Source organism: Ranitomeya imitator, chromosome 5 (assembly GCF_032444005.1).
Source record: "Ranitomeya imitator isolate aRanImi1 chromosome 5, aRanImi1.pri, whole genome shotgun sequence".
In the NCBI taxonomy this organism is placed as follows: domain Eukaryota; kingdom Metazoa; phylum Chordata; class Amphibia; order Anura; family Dendrobatidae; genus Ranitomeya; species Ranitomeya imitator.
In genome coordinates this window covers 296,619,417-296,637,695 of record NC_091286.1, presented here as the reverse complement: position 1 = coordinate 296,637,695, position 18,279 = coordinate 296,619,417, and the positions used below count along the sequence as shown (strand labels likewise).

At 44.5% G+C, this 18,279-nt stretch overlaps 1 protein-coding gene across 1 annotated transcript in view; it reads right to left on the bottom strand.

Annotated features, from left to right (window-relative positions):
- PDSS2 (decaprenyl diphosphate synthase subunit 2) overlaps positions 1 to 15,529 on the bottom strand; it is a 358,886-nt gene extending 343,357 nt beyond the window's left edge. The window contains exon 1 of the mRNA XM_069726275.1: positions 15,256 to 15,529. Within this exon, the coding sequence (XP_069582376.1) occupies positions 15,256 to 15,521 (266 nt within the window). The 5' untranslated portion in view covers positions 15,522 to 15,529. The remainder of the gene's footprint in view (positions 1 to 15,255) is intronic.
- Positions 15,530 to 18,279: the final 2,750 nt, after the last annotated feature.

The window sequence follows — 18,279 nt, the reverse complement described above, 5'->3', positions numbered from 1 at the left end:
CTTTAACACAAACTATAGCTGGGAGATGAGGTTTTCTAGGTTTCAGAAAACACCTTTAAATTAAACAATGATTTAAAAAATTACCGTAAATAACTGTTTTACAAAGTGTCAGTGGAATTTAACAAATTTAACAATGTTTCTTTTTGTTTCCAGGAAGAATAAGACTGTGTAAACATGTGGTGTATCATTATTGTTTCTGTTTGTCCCTTATGCTTAGAACAGACTAATGCAACAAATAAACGGAATTAACAACCTGTGCATTCCTGGATCACACGGAAGCAGAGGGACCCTATCGATTTATATGAAGTCCGCCTGCTGTCCGTTAGTTGTTTATGTTTAGAGCAGAAGAAAGTTCTGCATGCCGCACTTTATATTTCTGTCTGATAAGTAACAAGCAGAAAGCAGTCAGACCGTTGCAATTATAGTTCGGCTGTCTGTTCTAAATGCTACTAGACAAAAGGAAAAGATAATTGGAGATGTGAACACAGCCTGACATTCATTCAGAAACATCAATAGATATACAGCGCTCAAAAAGCGATGTGGGTGCTCAAGCAAGGGTTCTACTCTATGTGCCAGGAAATATACGGTAACACGACACTGCACTCCAAAATACGGGACATGCATTTTATTAGGCCATACAAGAAAAGGAGTCAGTGGCGCTCAGCATCTTCTGTAGTGCCGCTATTCAAGAGACTATCACATTTCTTCAGCAATTCGATTTTAACGAAGACCCATGCCTAGGGGCAGAAACGTCACTGACCCTTTTTTTTTTGGATTGGCTAATAAAATACATATCACATATTTTGGAGTTCCAAAAATCTTGTTATATTTCCTAATTAATTTAGAAATATCTAAGTACAAAAGTGAAAAAGTGGTACCCTTGGTCCTAGTCTGCCCCCGTGTATTGAGGCCTGCTGGTATATAGAGGTTTAATATTAGAGATATGACAATCCTGATTGGTTACACCTTGTCGCGGTGGGATGGCTTTTATACTATTTTGATCAAAATTGTGTCAACTAAGTACCCCATGTTATTTACATGTACTACTACTTACTGCAGGGTATTTGCCCATTTTGTTTTTATCCTAAACTATTTTTCTTAACCCATGCACCTACACATTTCGCTTAGGCTACTTTCACACATCAGGTTTTTGCTGTCAGGCTGAATTCGTCAACTCCTGAAAAAAAGAAACGGATCCGTTCCAAATGAGAGAGGGAGAGAGACTCCAGAATGGAAAATGCAGCTACGGGGTATGCTCAGATTTTTAAAAAAAGGAGTATGTAGCCGGATTCATTCACACAACTCTATGAGAAAAAACGGATCCAGCGGAAGAAAAAAACGGATTAGTTTTTTCAAAATTCGCCGGATTGTGCCCGACGGCAAAAACCTGATGTGTGAAAGTAGCCTTATACCAAAATCTGTTCCCAGCTCATTTCTTTGCTTTTGCTTATTTTGTGTACATTATGAGTACAGAATTATATGTTATTTACATGTGCTGTTACCATTTATTTACTACAGGGTACATGCTCATTTTGTTTTAATCCTAGGTTAAGCTGTGCCCCTTGCTTGATTTCTTGTTTTAGAAGTGTGTGTGTGAATTAATGCTAAATTTCTTACAAAAAATTCTTCCTGATATTTTTAAGGGTACATACAAAAGAACTTATTTTAGCTCCTAGTGCTATCCATGTGGAAAATGGACCGCACGCAGATCAATGCTATTGCATGGGTACACCCATATCAACGACATATTCTACCCAGATTAACAATAATGTGCAACAGCATGTCCACTTTTTCAGTAGAGGCTAGCAAATATATTTACAATTTATATTGGTGTGCAAAAAAAAGTAAACGTCATACGGATACTAACTATATGGCATCTGCATTTAATGGATATAAAGCAATAATTAACCCCTTACCAACATAGGACGTAATGGTAAGTCATAAGTCCCCTCTAACACTCTTGCACCCCTCCAATCTATTCTAAACTCTGCTGCCCGACTAATCCACCTGTCCCCCCACTATTCCCCGGCCTCTCCCCTCTGTCAATCCCTTCACTGGCTCCCCATTGCCCAGAGACTCCAGTACAAAACCCTAACCATGACGTACAAAGCCATCCACAACCTGTCTCCTCCATACATCTGTGACCTCGTCTCCCGGTACTTACCTACACGCAACCTCCGATCCTCACAAGATCTCCTTCTCTACTCCCCTCTTATCTCCTCTTCCCACAATCGCGTACAAGATTTCTCTCGCGTATCACCCCTACCCTGGAACCCTCTACCACAACACATCAGACTCTAGCCTACCATCAAAACCTTCAAAAAGAACCTGAAGACCCACCTCTTCCGACAAGCCTACAACCTGCAGTAACCACCGATCGACCAAACCACTGCACGACCAGCTCTATCCTCACCTACTGTATCCTCACCCATCCCTTGTAGATTGAGAGCCCTCGCGGGCAGGGTCCTCTCTCCTCCTGTACCAGTTGTGACTTGTATTGTTTAAGATTATTGTACTTGTTTTTATTATGTATACCCCTCCTCACATGTAAAGCGCCATGGAATAAATGGTGCAATAACAGTAAATAATAATAATAATAATATGTCTATGTCATCTTCCAGGCTTTGATGGAATCGATCCTGATGAATTATTCAGTCAGAGAAATCTGTTTCTTTCTCTTCCAGGATGGATCATTCGTTCTCAACTTCTCAATTCTGGAGCACCCTGACAAAGTTTGGGTGAAACGCGTTGGGCCTTTTTGACCATACTACAGGTATCCCTATTTGGCGCATCATTTGATGTAAGTATAGTTTTGCATTTAACTTTTTTTTTAACACACACTATATATATATATATATATATATATATATATATATATATATATATATATATATATATATATATATATATATAAGAATGGCATGTATATATATGTATTGTGCATGTAGTGGTCTTTCAGTGTACAATGAAAAAGTTATCAGAATAAAGCGAATAATAAATATTTTCTATAAAATATATTTTTTCTCCAGTCACCTTCCACGACAGCGGTACAGGAGGATGTCTCCCCGCCCTAATGGGGGACAGGAAATGCAAAAAAGGTTAAATACCCTCCCCTTCCTGCAGCCTCCAGTGTTTTTCCTGTCCCCTATGGGGCATGAAGAGGTCCTGCTGTGGTGCTGCCGTGGCCGGCGATCGGAGCACCCAGTTCAACTCACGACTAGCCGGGCAGCTGTGGTCGGGTGCGACGCTCTCCTTCCTTCATAGCTGTTCCCATCTCCATCTTTACATGGACTCGGGACCCTTATTCCCGCTCCTCCCGCGCCCCGTTCGGGGGTAAAGCAGAGCGGTGACGTGCGGCCAGGGTCCCCTCGCAGCTCCCCGGCTTTTTCCTCTCCTTGGTGCCGGATTCAGAGTACGCGCGCACCGGAAGTGGCACGCCTGAACTTCCGGTTCACTTCCTGTGCGTTCCACCGTAAACCGCACGTGCGCCCAGCACCGCTGCGGGTACAATGGAGCAGGCAGCCACGTGGGGCGTTCCCACCTGGGTTCCCCCCTACACCTGCGGACCTGAGAGAGGAGGAGCACGCTATTCCAGACGCTGTGACCTCGGTTATTTAACCCTGGTCAGGGTTCACCTCCAGGTAAGGCCCACTGTCTGTCTGTGTGTGACGGACTGACAGACCATGGATGGTGACAGACCCCTCTCTGCATCTGTCAAGCCCAACGTCCTCCCTCCTACCGTGAGTTGCGGACGAAGGTCCTTTTACTTCTAGGTGGCAACTAGACTTAGTCCCCTTCTCTCTCTCTTTTTTATAGAGACAAGGCTCCTGCCCCCTGATGAGGTGCTGCGCACCGAACAACCATCTCTGTTCGAAAGCATTAAATCCCTTATTAAACAGAAAGTAAAGTCCTCAGTATCGGCCCTTTCCCAGACCCTATTACCGCAGCCGCCTCCTCCAAAAAAGAGGAAATTATCGACGGTAGAGTGGCCATTCTGTCTCAGGGTCGCTATTTGTTCGGTCAGGCCCTGGATGACATATTAGACAAGGCCATTAGACAAAAAGCGCTTCCTGAACAGAGGAATCCGAAAAAGCATTTTTTTCGTCCCTCAAAAGATCAGACTTCTTAAAGAGAATTCAAGGGGAAAGTCAAATCGGGCCGCTGGAGCCATCCAAAAGGGGGAAAGGGCAGGAATATCCTCGTCCCCCAAACCCAGCAGACTCCTGACAAAAAGTGACTACACCCAGGGCGTCGGGGGTCGACTCTCGAGCTTTATCAGCCAATGGAGGTCCATCTCCTCAAACCAGCGGGTACTCAGTACCATTCAGGATGGGTTAAAACTAGACTAGAGTTCGGAAGTCCTCCCCCTTGCAGCCTAAGGGTCACCCCATTACAAAATCTCCGTCCTCAGCAAGCATTTTTATCTGGCCTTCAGAAATTACTCCAAGCAGGAGTGATTTCCCCAGTACCTCAACAGGAGATAGGCAGGGGACACTATTCTCGCCTATTTCTAATCAAAAAGCACAGAATAATTATCAACCTAAAACCCCTAAATTGGGTAATTACATACAGAAGATTCAAGATGGAATCAATCAGGTCTGCGATTCCCCTGATAGGTCAGGACTGATGATGGTGATGGCTAAAGTTCCTAAGGTTTGCAATTTCTCATAACCAGCTGATAACACATTATCAGTTCAACGCCCTCCCGTTCGGAGTCTCGTCGGCACCTCGAGTGTTCACAAAGATCATGACGGAGGCAGTGATTTTCATACGACTTCAGGGGATTTACATTATAGCATATTTAGACGACCTGCTCGTTGTCGCTCCATCCATCTCCCGTCTAATAATAATAATCTTTATTTTTATATAGCGCTAACATATTCCGCAGCGCTTTACAGTTTTGCACACATTATCATCACTGTCCCCGATGGGGCTCACAATCTAGAATCCCTATCAGTATGTCTTTGGAATGTGGGAGGAAACCGGAGTGCCCGGAGGAAACCCACGCAAACACGGAGAGAACATACAAACTCTTTGCAGATGTTGTCCTGGGTGGGATTAGAACCCAGGACCCCAGCGCTGCAAGGCTGCAGTGCTAACCACTACGCCACCGTGCTGCCCATACGCCACCATGCTGCCCATCTAAATACGGACGTAGCAAGGACTCTAGAAATCCTGGAATCCTTGGGGTGCATCCCAAACCGAGAGAAATCGGATCTGCTGCCTTTCACAAAGAAATTCCTAGGGGTCCTACTGAACTCAGAATTAAGGAAATTTTTCCTACCCAGAGAGCGCCAGCTCAATCTGGTACAGAAGATAACGAAATTCAGAGCCCTGAAGGCTCCCACTCTGCGACAATCCATGTACATTCTGGGGTCCCTAACATCTTGTATCCAGATGGTATCATGGGCCCAAGCCCACACAAGAGTTCTTCAGACACATGTTTTGAACTCTTGGGACAGACAGCAGAACTCCCTATCTAAGAAAGTTCTCCTCCCCAACCATGTCACAATATCCCCGGCATGGTGGCGGTGTCACCGGAACCTCCAACAGGGGGTCAGCTGGGACCAGGTCCCTCTAAAGATACTTACAACAGATGCCAGTCGGAGGGGATGGGGAGCCATAGTAGAGAAAACTCACTTCCAGGGCATATGGTCTCCAGACACCAGAGCCAGCTCATCAAACTTCAGAGAACTGAAGGAGGTGGAAGAGGGCTTTAAGGCCGCATCAGCTCTCGTCCAATGTCACCATGTCAGAATATACTCCGACAACATGACCACTGTAGCGTACCTTCGTCATCAGGGGGGCACGAAGTTTGAAAAATTAAAATCTCTGGCTTCAAGAATTTTTTTCTGGGCGGAAAGACACCTCCTGTCTATCACAGCGGTCCATCTAAAGGGGTCTGCCAATACCCAAGCAGACTTTCTCAGCAGAAGGGATGTACATCTAGGGGAATGGTGCCTAGATCAGGAAGTCTTCCTCTCCCTAGTATCTCAATGGGGGATCCCGGAGGTAGACTTATTTGCCAGCAGCCAGAATACCAAACTACAAACATATTTTTCCCTAAACATGACAGACAGAGCACTGGGCATGGATGCTTTCTCACACCCCTGGGAGTTCATCCTCATCTATGCTTTCCCTCCAATCCCGATTCTGTCAAAAACGCTACAGAAAATCCGATCCGAACGGGTCAATACAATTCTGATCGCCCCCATGTGGCCGGGAAGGAGTTGGTACTGTGCACTGTTGGACATGGCTCAGGAGGGTCCAATACAATTACCTCAGAAGAGCGACCTTCTTCACCAGGGTCCCTTATTATATCCGAACCTACACAGGTTGAACCTCACAGCACGGCTACTGAAGTCGAGATACTAAGAGCAAGAGGCCTTTCCTATGAAGTAATTCAGATTCTTCAGAGAAATAAGAAACCGATAACTAACTATAAGGCATTTATGGCAAAGTCTGGAAAAAATTCTCATCTTGGTGTTCTCCGAACACTCCAAAACCATTCCATCCGAATATTGCCCAGATCTTAACATTCCTCCAGAGGGGTCTAGATTTAGGGCTTAAACCTAGTACCTTAAAGGTTCAGGTCTCAGCTCTTAGTTCATATTTTGACCAGAACTTAGCCAATCATCGTTGGATAAAACGCTTCATAACCTCAGCCAGTAGGATCTGTTCATAACCATTTTCCCCCTTGGGACCTAAATTTGGTGCTTAATAGTCTAACACAAGATCCATTCGAACCTTTATCAGAAACTTATTTAAAGGTTCTTACCCTCAAAACTGTCTTTTTAGTGGCCATTACCACTGCCAGACGGATAGGAGAATTACAAGCCCTATCCATGCAAGAGCCTTATTTAAAGATAACAACAGATAGTGTAGTCCTCCGACTAGACCCTACATTCTTACCTAAGGTAACATCAGACTTTCATAGAGGTCAGGACATAGTGCTACCCTCATTCTGCCCAGATCCTTCCAACAGGAAGGAAGAGTCCTTCCACACCCTGGACGTCCGAAGGGTGGTTCTTTATTACCTTCAACAGACTGAGAGTTGGAGGATTGATCGAAACCTATTTATTCAACACTCAGAAAGGAACAGAGGCAAAAAGGCGGCAAAAAACACAGTCGCCAATTGGATCAAGCAAGCCATATCTCTCGCATACTCATCTCAGAACCTATCGCCTCCTTCATCACTGAAGGCCCACTCTACACGGTCAGTGTCAACATCATGGGCAGAGAGGTGTGACGCATCTACGGAGCAGATATGCAGAGCCGCCACCTGGTCTTCGGTTCACATGTTCACCAGGCACTAAAGACTAGACTTTAACAGAGATTTAACATTCAGCAGAAGAGTTCTGCAGGCTGTTGTCCCCCCCTAAGAAATTAAATCGTTGGTACTACTCCTGTACCGCTGTCATGGAAGGTGACTGGAGAAAATAGAATTAGTCTTACCGGTAATTCGGTTTCTAGGAACCTTCCACGACAGCACTAATTTCCCTCCCTATTAACGATACTTATTGAATGGTTCCTGCACCTAAGTGGTAATTATACATGCTACTGTGTCCAGAAAAAAACACTGGAGGCTGCAGGAAGGTGAGGGTATTTAACCTCTTTTGCGTTTCCTGTCCACCATTAGGGCGAGGAGACATCCTCCTGTAAAGCTGTCATGGAAGGTTCCTAGAAACCGAATTACCGGTAAGACTAATTCTATTTTTTGGAAAAAAAAAAATACAAAACAAAACATATAATAACGATATACTGTATTTTTCGGACCATAAGATGCGCTTTTTTCCCCCAAAATTTGGGGGAAAATAGGGGTGCGACTTATGTTCGGAATATACTTACAAATACTATGGCGGCGATCCCAGTCCGGCTGCAGGGCGATGCAGCCTCCCTTCCCAGGCAGATGGGGCTGTGGTGCTCTGTGGGGCGGCGGCAGTGATGCTCCTCTGTACGGCGGTGGTACTCCTCAGGACAAGATCTCGTTGCTGAGATCTGAATCTGACCATGTGCCGTCCCCGGAAGTCATTTTCCCGGAGGCCACCACATTTCAGCACTGGATCTGCGGGGGCCTCCAGGCTTTCACGAAATGCCGGCGGAGCCCCGCCGCACCACAGAGCACCACCACCACCGCCCCACAGAGGAGCACCACCCCACCGCCCCACAGAGCACCACCGCCGCACCAGCCTGGGATGGGATTTCCCGGAGGCCACCACACCAGCCTGGACCACCGAACAACCCTTGTGACCACTCCTACACCTGTGCCGATACTCCCCCTGGTAAGCTAAATTTGGACTGCAAGACGGACCCCCATTTGACACATTATATTTTTTTCCTTATTTTCCTTCTGAAAATTTGGTGTGCGTCTTATGGTCCGGTGCGTCTTATAGCCCGAAAAATACGGTAAATGTGGTATTGCTGTAATTCTACTGACCCAAAGAATAAAGCTACCTTACCAATTTTGCCACGGCATAAAAAAACAAACAAATCCTGAATTGCTGGCTTTTATTCATTCTGCATTCCAAAAATCGGAATAGAAAGTGATAAAAAGTCATGAGCCGGAAAATGGTACAGAAAAAAACGTCAAGTCATCTCAGAAAAAACAAGCCATCCCATGACTCTGTCGGCCAAACTATGGAAAAATTATAGCTATCAAAATATGGTAATGCAATTAAAAAAACGTCTTTTAGAGTGTGATAGCAGCCAAACATTAAAAAAAGATATAAATCTGTTATCACTGTAATAGCACCGACCCGAAGAATAACGTCATCTAATCACTTACTGCACGAGGAACGGCGTAAAAAAAAAATAAAACCAATTCTTCATCCTGCATTCTGCACTGAGCGGTTACACAAAATTTCCGTGAAAGTCCCTGAAATACGTGATTCAGATGAAACCCTTGGAGAAAGATTCCCTGTGAGGAAGATGGAGGCACTGTGGACTCCGTCTGTCTTATGATCCAGCTGTATCCGTCTTTTCAGGTATGCATAAAAGCACGGTTGACCACAGTTTTGTGCACTGCTGAAAAGAAGGACACGGCTGAAAAGAGGCCAGACAGAGTCCAGAGTAACTCTACTGCCTCATTATGGTGAATGGATCCCTCAGGGGTTTCATATAAATCGCCTTACTTCGACATGAAAAATGTTATCCCAAATGTAATGTAAAATGTTCCCCCCCCACAAAAAAAAAAGCTTCAACTCAATCCACAAAAAAAAGCAAATCCCCACTTAGGTCCGTAATCTGTTAACGGAAATATAGGGGGTTTCCATATTACTTTAAGTAAAAAGACTCTGGAAAAGTGAAATGGCTCATCACCTCTCAAAAGAAATTCAGCAAATTCTGCTCTCCCAAATCCAAGCGCCCCTCCTCTTTCTGGGTCCCAGTGTGGATAAGCCACATTTAGCATCCACATTTTTGGAATTTCTATAGTGATGAGAGCCCACCAAATGTACTAGTGACTACAACGTACTGGGCACTACAATGGCAGTTTGCAATTTTCACTCAACAACATCCACTGCTGATTGTTTCTGGAAAACACCCTTGGATTCAAAATCGACACTATATCTGTAGATAAATTCCCAAAGGGATATAATTAACAAAAATGGGGTCACTTGAGGGGGGATTCTGCTCTTCTAGCACTTAGTGGCTCTGTATATGGAGTGCTTAAACTATTTCTGGAAAATCTGAGCTTCAAGAGGCAAATAACACTCCGTCCCTCCAGGGTATCGCTGTGTGGCTAAGCAGAACAGAACAGCCACAAATGGGGTATTTCTACATTCAGCAAAAATTGTGGATCTAAGTTTGGAGCAAATTTACTCATTTTCTAGTGTAAAAATGTAAAATTTTGGTGGTAAAAATGTAATTAATATTTCTTCACTGCCCAATTTTAGAAAATTCTGTGATACAACTATAGTGTCAATATGATCACTTCACCCCTAGATGAAATAATTAAGGCTACGTTTATATTTGCGTTGTTGGGCGTTGCGTCGGCGACGCAACGCACAACGCATGCAAAACGCATGCAAAAACGCATTGTTTTGTGACGCATGCGTCCATTTTTGGCTTGATTTTGGATGCAAAAAAAATGCAACATGCAGCGTCCTCTGCGCCGACGCTTGCACCAAAAATGACGCATGCATCACAAAACGCAAGACAATGCATGTCCATGCGACCCCATGTTAAATAAAAGGGTGCATGACGCATGCGTCGCCGAACCTGCGCCCGACGCAACGCAAATGTGAACGTAGCCTAAGAGCTGCAGTTTGTAAAATGAGGTCACTTATGGGGGATTTCTGCTGTTCTGGCACCTCGGGGAGCTCTGCCAATGTGACATAGCACCCTCAAACCAGTCCAACTAAAAGCTGAACTCCAATATGGCGCTTCTTCCATTTTGAGCTTTGCACAGTGCCTCAAAAGTAGTATTCCCCCACAAATGGGGTATTGGCGTACTCGGGAGAAATTACACAACAAATTTTGGGGTCCTTTTTCTCTTGTTATCCTTGTGAAAACGAAAACATTTAGGGCTAAAACAACATTTTTGGGGAAAAATTATTTACATTGTTTCATTTTCACAGATCAACGTTGCAAAACTAGTTGAAGTCCCCGTGGGTTCAAGGTGCTCACCACAAGTCTAAATAAATTACTTGAGGGGTCTAGTTTCCAAAATGGAGTGACTTGCGGGGGCTTCCACTGTTTAGACACATTAGGGTTTCTCCAAACGGGACATGACGTCCACTAATGATTCCAGCTAATTTTGCGCTCCAAAAGTCAAATGTGTTCCTTCCCTTCCGAGCCCTGTCATGCACTCAAACAGTAGTTTTCCCCCACATATGGAGCATCAGCGTGCTCAGGAAAAATTGGACAACATATTTTGCGGTTCATTTTCTCCTGTTACCCTTAAAATTGGGTCTAAAATAAATTTTTGGAGAAAAAAAAGCTAATTGCTGATATTTTCCTTCCACATTCCATTAATTCCTGTGAAGCACCTAAAAGGTTAATAAATTGATTGAATGTGGTTTTGAGCACCTTAAGGGGTGCAATTTTTAGAAGGTGTCACTTTTGGGCAGTTTCTGTCATATAGACCCTTCAAAGTCACTTAAAATGTAATGTGGTACCTAAAAAAATGGTTTTGCAAATTTTATTGTAGAAATGAGAAATCGTTGGTAAACTTTTAACCCTTCTAACTTCCTAACAAAAAAAATGATGTTTCCAAAATTGAGCTGATGTAAAGTAGACATGTGGGAAATGTTATTTATTAACTATTTTGTGTGACTTAACTAGGTTAAGGGCATACAAATTAAAAGCTTGAAAATTTCAAAATTTTCCCCAAATTTCACATTTTTTCTCAAATAAACACAAGTCATAACGAATATATTTTACCACTATCATGAAGTACAATATATCACAAAAAAGTAATATCAGAATCATACAGAAGTATTATAACCTCATAAAGTGACACTGGTCAGAATTGTAAAATGTGGTCATGAAGGTGAATACAGCCCCGGGTGAAGGGTTAAAGTATATTAACAGCTGGGCAGCCTGTTGGCTTAGTTCGCACTGTTGCTTTTCAGTGCTCGGGGATCCTGGATTCAAATCTCCAGTTTGCTCCCACACTCTAAAGACAAACTGATAGGGAATTTAAAGAGTACATGTCAGCAGGATTGTGCACAATAACCCACAAACAGTGTCAGGTCAGCGCTGTTATACCGATTACAATGATACCTTGGTTGATTAAATCCATTGTGTGGTTGTTGTTTAAGCTTTATTTTCAGTTTTGAGTTAATGATATGCTCGTGCTCCGGGGCGGCCTGTGGGGGATCTTCATGTGGTGCTCTGCTTAGATATTCACCTTCCTGCAGAAGGGTTTTTCTTTCTTCCTTCAGTATGTACAGATATTAATTATGCAAACTAGGGGGCAGGTCACTGAGGGATTAGTGACCTGTTAGCAGTCTGCATTCATTATGAATACCTGATCAGAGCACCACATGTAGACCCCTCCACAGGCCGCCCCAGAGCACGAGCATATCAGTCACTCAAAACTGAAAATAAAGACTAAAGAACAACCACAAGACAGATTTCATCAGCCAAGGTATAATTTTAATCAGCATAACGGCGCCAACCTGACACTGTCTGTAGGTAACTCTGCACAATCTTGCTGACAAGTTTCCTTTAAATTGTGAGTCCCAACAGGTGCAGAAACTGATAATGTATAAGGCGCTGTAAAGTGCTGCGGAATATGATTGCAATATATATATATATATTTTTTTATTTTTTTTTTAAAAAGCAAAAAAATGTTTTTTCTTCAAAAATTGCATCCAGATAAATGTTATGACTTCAAACCAGGGCTGTGAAGTAGGAGTCGGTGTCCATTTTGGTGGAGTCAGAGTGGGTATAATGTGGACATATTCCGGCTTCTAAAATATATAATACATTGGGTACAGTAGTTCAATGCAGCATGTGCTGAATATTTTTTCATAATAATTGGGAAAGCTATGAAATGTCCTACAAATGTCTGTTCTGTTCCTGATGTAAGGATCTCGGCTTTTAGTTGAGATGAACCTGTGCTGCACTTTATTCAAATGCTCAGTAGTAAAGCTCCTTCTCTACAGATCAGAGCAAAAAGGTACCGATCAACTTACTACATAGTGTATTGCATATTTACAATTTATTAAAGCTTTTTGTGTTCTAAAGTTGTATTCCAATAAATATATTTTACGTTTTATGTAAAAAAATGTAATTATTATATCATATTCTGCCATTAAATCCACTGCCTGGATGATTGAAAATTTGCATTACTATGTAAAAATGACTTGCTGTGCCTATAGTCAGGCTTTTGAACATCATTAAACTGCTTCTGGATTCTAAAAATATGGGGCAACACGGTTAGCTTGGTTGCTTTGCAGCGTTGGGGTCCTGGGTTCAAATCCCACCAAGGACAACATCCGCAAGCAGTGTGTATGTTTTCTGTGTTTGCGTGGGGTTCCTCCGGGTTCTCCAGTTTCCTAATATTCAAAAGGCATACTTATACAGTGATGATGTCTGTAAAGTGCTGCGGAATATGAGACTTGCCTGCGCAGAAGATTAATGAAGTCTCTGCCCATAGGCAGAAGGGCGGATAAGGTTCACATAACCGTGCGAGTGGACGGCGCATGCACGCAATTAGGGTTATGTGCACACGTATTCTTGAGGTCTGCGGATTTTTCTGCAGCGGATTTGTGAAAGCCGCAGGTAAAAGGCACTGCATTTTACCTGCGGAATTACAGAGGATTTACCGCGGTTTTTGTGTGGATTTCACTGCTGTTTTACACCTGCGGTTTTCTATTATGGAGCAGGTGTAAAACCGCTGCAGATTCCGCACAAAGAATTGACATGCTGCGGAATGTAAACCTCTGCGTTTCCGCACGTTTTTTTCCGCAGCATGTGCACTGCGGATTGTGCTTCCCATAGGTTTACATTGTACTGTAAACGCATGGGAAACTGCTGCGGACCCGCAGCGGTAGAAACGCTGCGGATCCGCAGCAAAATCCACAGCGTGTGAACATAGCCATACAGCGCCGCAAATGCACATCACAGACCAGTGTGACGTGCATGGGAAGGGGGTGATATTATAATGAAGAGAGGAGGCAGAGAATTCTTCCAGGCATCACATGCCCCGACGCCTAGAAGAAATCATTAACATAAAACATTATAACTGCTTTTCTCAACATCTAGACCGCAGCTATGAGGCATACAGGTAAAGCTGTGTGCACACTATGCGTTTTTGCGACATTTTTTCTGCATCAAAATGGGCCAAAAACGCTATGGAATCCTTCGGCAAGCTAATTCAATGACAATCCTGAAGTGCTGTGCACATGATCAGTAAATTTCCTATGAGTATTTGTAATGCATTTCTTTTGCAACATGTCAATTCTTTGTTTGTTTCTGCAGTGTTTTTCACCCATTGACTTCAATTGAGTCTGTCAAATCAGCAGCAAAAACGCAGGTATAGAAATGTTGGCGGATTTGCTGAGTTTTTGTTTTGTGTTTTTACCGGCTTCCTATCTGTGTTACAGCGTGGGAAACACTGGCGCAGAGGATCTTATCAGCGGTAACGCCGATCAGAGCCCTGCGGGGTCATGATGTCAGTGTCACCCCGCAGCTGTGACCTGCGGTAACGCTACAGCCAATAAGACTGTCGGTCAGAGCGCTGCGGGGTCATTCGCTCAGATGTCAGTGTCACCCCGCAGCTATGACCTGCGGTAACGCTACAGCCAATAAGACTGTCGGTCAGAGCGCTGCTGGGTCATGCTTGTCAGATGTTAGCGTCATCCCGCAGCTGTGACCTGCGGTAACACTACAGCCAATAAGACTGTCGGTCAGAGCGCTGTGGGGTCATGCTCTCAGATATCAGTGTCACCCCGCAGCTGTAACCTGCAGTAACGCTACAGCCAATAAGACTGTCGGTCAGAGCGCTGCGGGGTCATGCTGTCAGATATCAGTGTCACCCCGCAGCTGTGACCTGCGGTAACGCTACAGCCAATAAGTCTGTCGATTAGAGCGCTGCAGGGTCATGCTTGTCATATGTCAGTGTCATCCTGCAGCTGTGACAAGTCAGCAGGCTTTGGTCGATGAGACTACTGCTCCCATCGGGTTATGTCTGCTGTCACTGATAACAAGGGAGGGGGAGAATTGCGATGGAGAGAGGGGAGACTCCTGGACCCAGTAGCTGCTGCATCTCCCCCCTCGGCGTATACTTGAATCAATAAGTTTTCCCGGTTTTTTAGGTAAAATTAGGTACCTCTGTTTATACTTGGGTCTGCTTATACTCAAGTATATATACAAGATGTGAAGGCACCACAAATATTATATAGAAAATAGCTCATCTGCAGATATTCATCTAGACGAGGCTTCTGTATTGAGTCTAGTCAGGTACGGACTGGGGATGAAATTCAGCCCTGGCATTTGAAATCACACAGGCCCATGGTGTCCCCGTCCCCAAGAACCAGATGGGAGATATTACTAATATTACCCTGGATGGAGGAAAAGAAGATTTACTACAAGACCAATATATCTAACTATATGAGGTAAGTGCTGGAATGACCGGCTTGGTGCTCCGTCACAACTGTTAACAGTATGGGTGTCTTGAGAACATTGATTCTTTTAACAACGTAGCACACAAGGCAGCCCACAACCAGACCGTCCCTTCTGGCATTTGCCAGAATTGCCAAATGGCCAGTCCGGCCCTGAGTCTAGTGTAGGAACACAGTAACTTACCTGGCTGTATTCAGTAAAGGATGCTTAGTTCCCACCAGTTTTCGGACTTGCATTGCAATGTTGCTGAGTTCATCACTCAGAAGGCAACGGAGACTCATAAAGGACGTTGGATAACCCACAATTTTTTCTGCATCAGAAACAACTTTGCTCCACTGTGTCGTTGTAGGAGAGCCAGAAAAGAGGCTGATTTTCCTTCTTGTGCAAAAACCATTGGTACTGTGTCTAAAAATCCGCAGGGGCCATATAGCGCACTTCATCAAAGACATTGTATAGCCACACCTAGTGAAAACAGAAGCATGTACAAATCATTACATATATATATATATATATATATATATATATATATATACCTGTATATTACTAGATGGTGGCCCGATTCTAACGCATCGGGTATTCTAGAATATGCATGTCCACGTAGTATATTGCACAGCCCCCCCCGGAAAAGACATGCCTCCGGACAGACTACAGGTATGGCAGGCAAATTATAAAAACGAATATTTCAGCATTGAAAGGGACCCCAAATAAAAGAGCCACCTTGACAGAATGCAGCATTAGGGCTGCACAAGGTGGCTCTTTTAGTTAAAAACGCCAGGGGGGGCGGGGAGGTGACAGGTTCCCTTTAACTCACCTTCTGATGATGGCTCCGTGCTCCCAGTTCCCCCATGGCTCTTCCTGTGTCCGTGCCAACATCCGACCATGTGATCGGCACAGCACAGTGATGTCATCACTGTGTGTCCAGGTCACATGATCCGATGCCTGGGAAACAGGAAGTGCAAACGAGGAGCTGGCGGCATGGAGCCATCATCAGAAGGTGAGTTTAGGCCATGTTCACACCATCCTTTTTTTCATGCGGAATCGCCGCGATTTTCCCGCTGCGGGTCCGCAGCTGTTTTCCATGCAGGGTACATTACAATGTACCCTATGGAAAACAGGAACTGCTGTGCCCACATTGCGGAAAATCGCGGAAAAAGCCGTGCTGAATAGCCGCGGTAAAAAAGAAGTACCATGTCACTTCTTTTTGCGGAACTGCAGCGGTTCTGCACCCATTGACCTCCATTGTGAGGTCAAACCCGCAGTAAAACCCGCAGATGAAAAATATATCTGCGGGTTTTACTGCGGTTTGTGGTGCAGAACCGCTGCAGTGTGGCTGCCCCCCGTGCCCAAATCCCACCCCCCCATGCTCCGATGCCACCCCCCCGTGCTCCGACGCCCCCCCCCCGTGCCCTCATCTCCCCCCCTTATACTTACCCGGCCTCCCGGTGTCCGTCCGGCCGTCTTCTCCCTGGGCGCCGCCATCTTGCAAAATGGCGGGCGCATGCGCAGTGCGCCCGCCGAATCTGCCGGCCGGCAGATTCGTTCCAAAGTGCATTTTGATCACTGAGATAGGTTATATCTCAGTGATCAAAATAAAAAAAATAGTAAATGACCCCCCCCCCCCTTTGTCACCCCCATAGGTAGGGACAATAAAAAAATTAAGAATTTTTTTTTTTTTTCCCACTAAGGTTAGAATAGGGTTAGGGTTAGGGGTAGGGTTAGGGTGTTTTCAGCCATTTTAACCCTAAAAAACTTCCTAGAAAACACACAGACTCTGCATAGAAAACTGCATAAAAAAATGCACCAAAAAAGCACCAAAAAAAGGACCTGCGTTTTCTGCCAAGAGCTGCGGTTTTTAGTCCTGAAAAAAAAGGAGGGAAATCAGGAACGTGTGAACATAGCCTAAGTGTTTGTTATTTTATCATGTGCATGCCAGCAGGGGGGCATATAGTGACCAGGGGGCATGTGCGTGCCTGCAGGGGGGCATGTAGTGACTGGGGGGCCATGTGTGTGCCAGCAGGGGCATATAGAGTGACCGGGGGGGGGCAAATAGTGACCAGGGGGGCCATGTGAGTGCCAGCAGGGGGCATCTGGTGACCGGGGGGGCCATGTGCGTGCCAGCAGGGAGCATATAGAGAGAGGGGGGGCCATGTGCATGCCAGCAGGGGGGCATATAGTGACCAGGGGGCCATGTGCGTGCCAGCAGGGGGGGCATATGATGACCAGGGGGCCATGTGAGTGCCAGCGGGAAGCATGTGCGTGCCAGCAGGGGGGGCATATAGTGATCGGGTGGCCATATCCAGGACGGGAAGGGGGGCAGCGTGCCAGCAGCACAGGGGGGCAATGTGCCAGCACAGGGGGAGATGTGCCAGGATGGGGGTTATATAGATACCAGAATGAGGGACATATCTATGATTTGTAAGACGGATACTGGCATTATAAGACAGACCCCCATTTAACATAAAAATATTTTTTTCTGTATTTCTTCACCAAATTTGGGGGTATGTATGAAAAACAAAAATAAAAATTTAGATGACCCCCATATATTACAAACATAAATAGCAAAATGCAAATAAAAATAACAGATTTGGTATTGCCATGTGCAGAATTGCCCAAAGTAATAAAATCTAAAAATTCACTAACACTGAAACAATTTTTTTTTGTTTACCTTCTTTAACCCCTTCATGACCCAGCCTATTTTGACCTTAATGACCTGGCCATTTATTGCAATTCTGACCAGTGTCTCTTTATGAGGTAATAACTCGGGAACGCTTCAACGGATCCTAGCGATTCTGAGTTTGTTTCTTCGTGACATATTGGGCTTCATGTTAGTAGTAAATTTAGGTCGATAATCTTTGCATTTATTTGTGAAAAAAATCAGAAATTTGGCAAAAATTTTGAAAATTTCACAATTTTCAAATTTTGAATTTTTATTCTATTAAACCAGAGAGTTATGTGACACAATATAGTTAATAAATAACATTTCCCACATGCCAACTTTACAGCAGCACAATTTTGGAAACAAAACACCAAGGTTACTTACCGGTAGCTGGTTTTTCCGGAGCCCATGACAGCACACCTGAGAGGGATCCGCCCAGCTAGGACCGGAAACCTACTGAAATAAAAGGACGGTACCTCTCCCTCGCTTCAGTTGGTTTTCAGAGCATGAGAGGCCCCCCTGGTTAGTTCACATGGCAAACTACCACCACA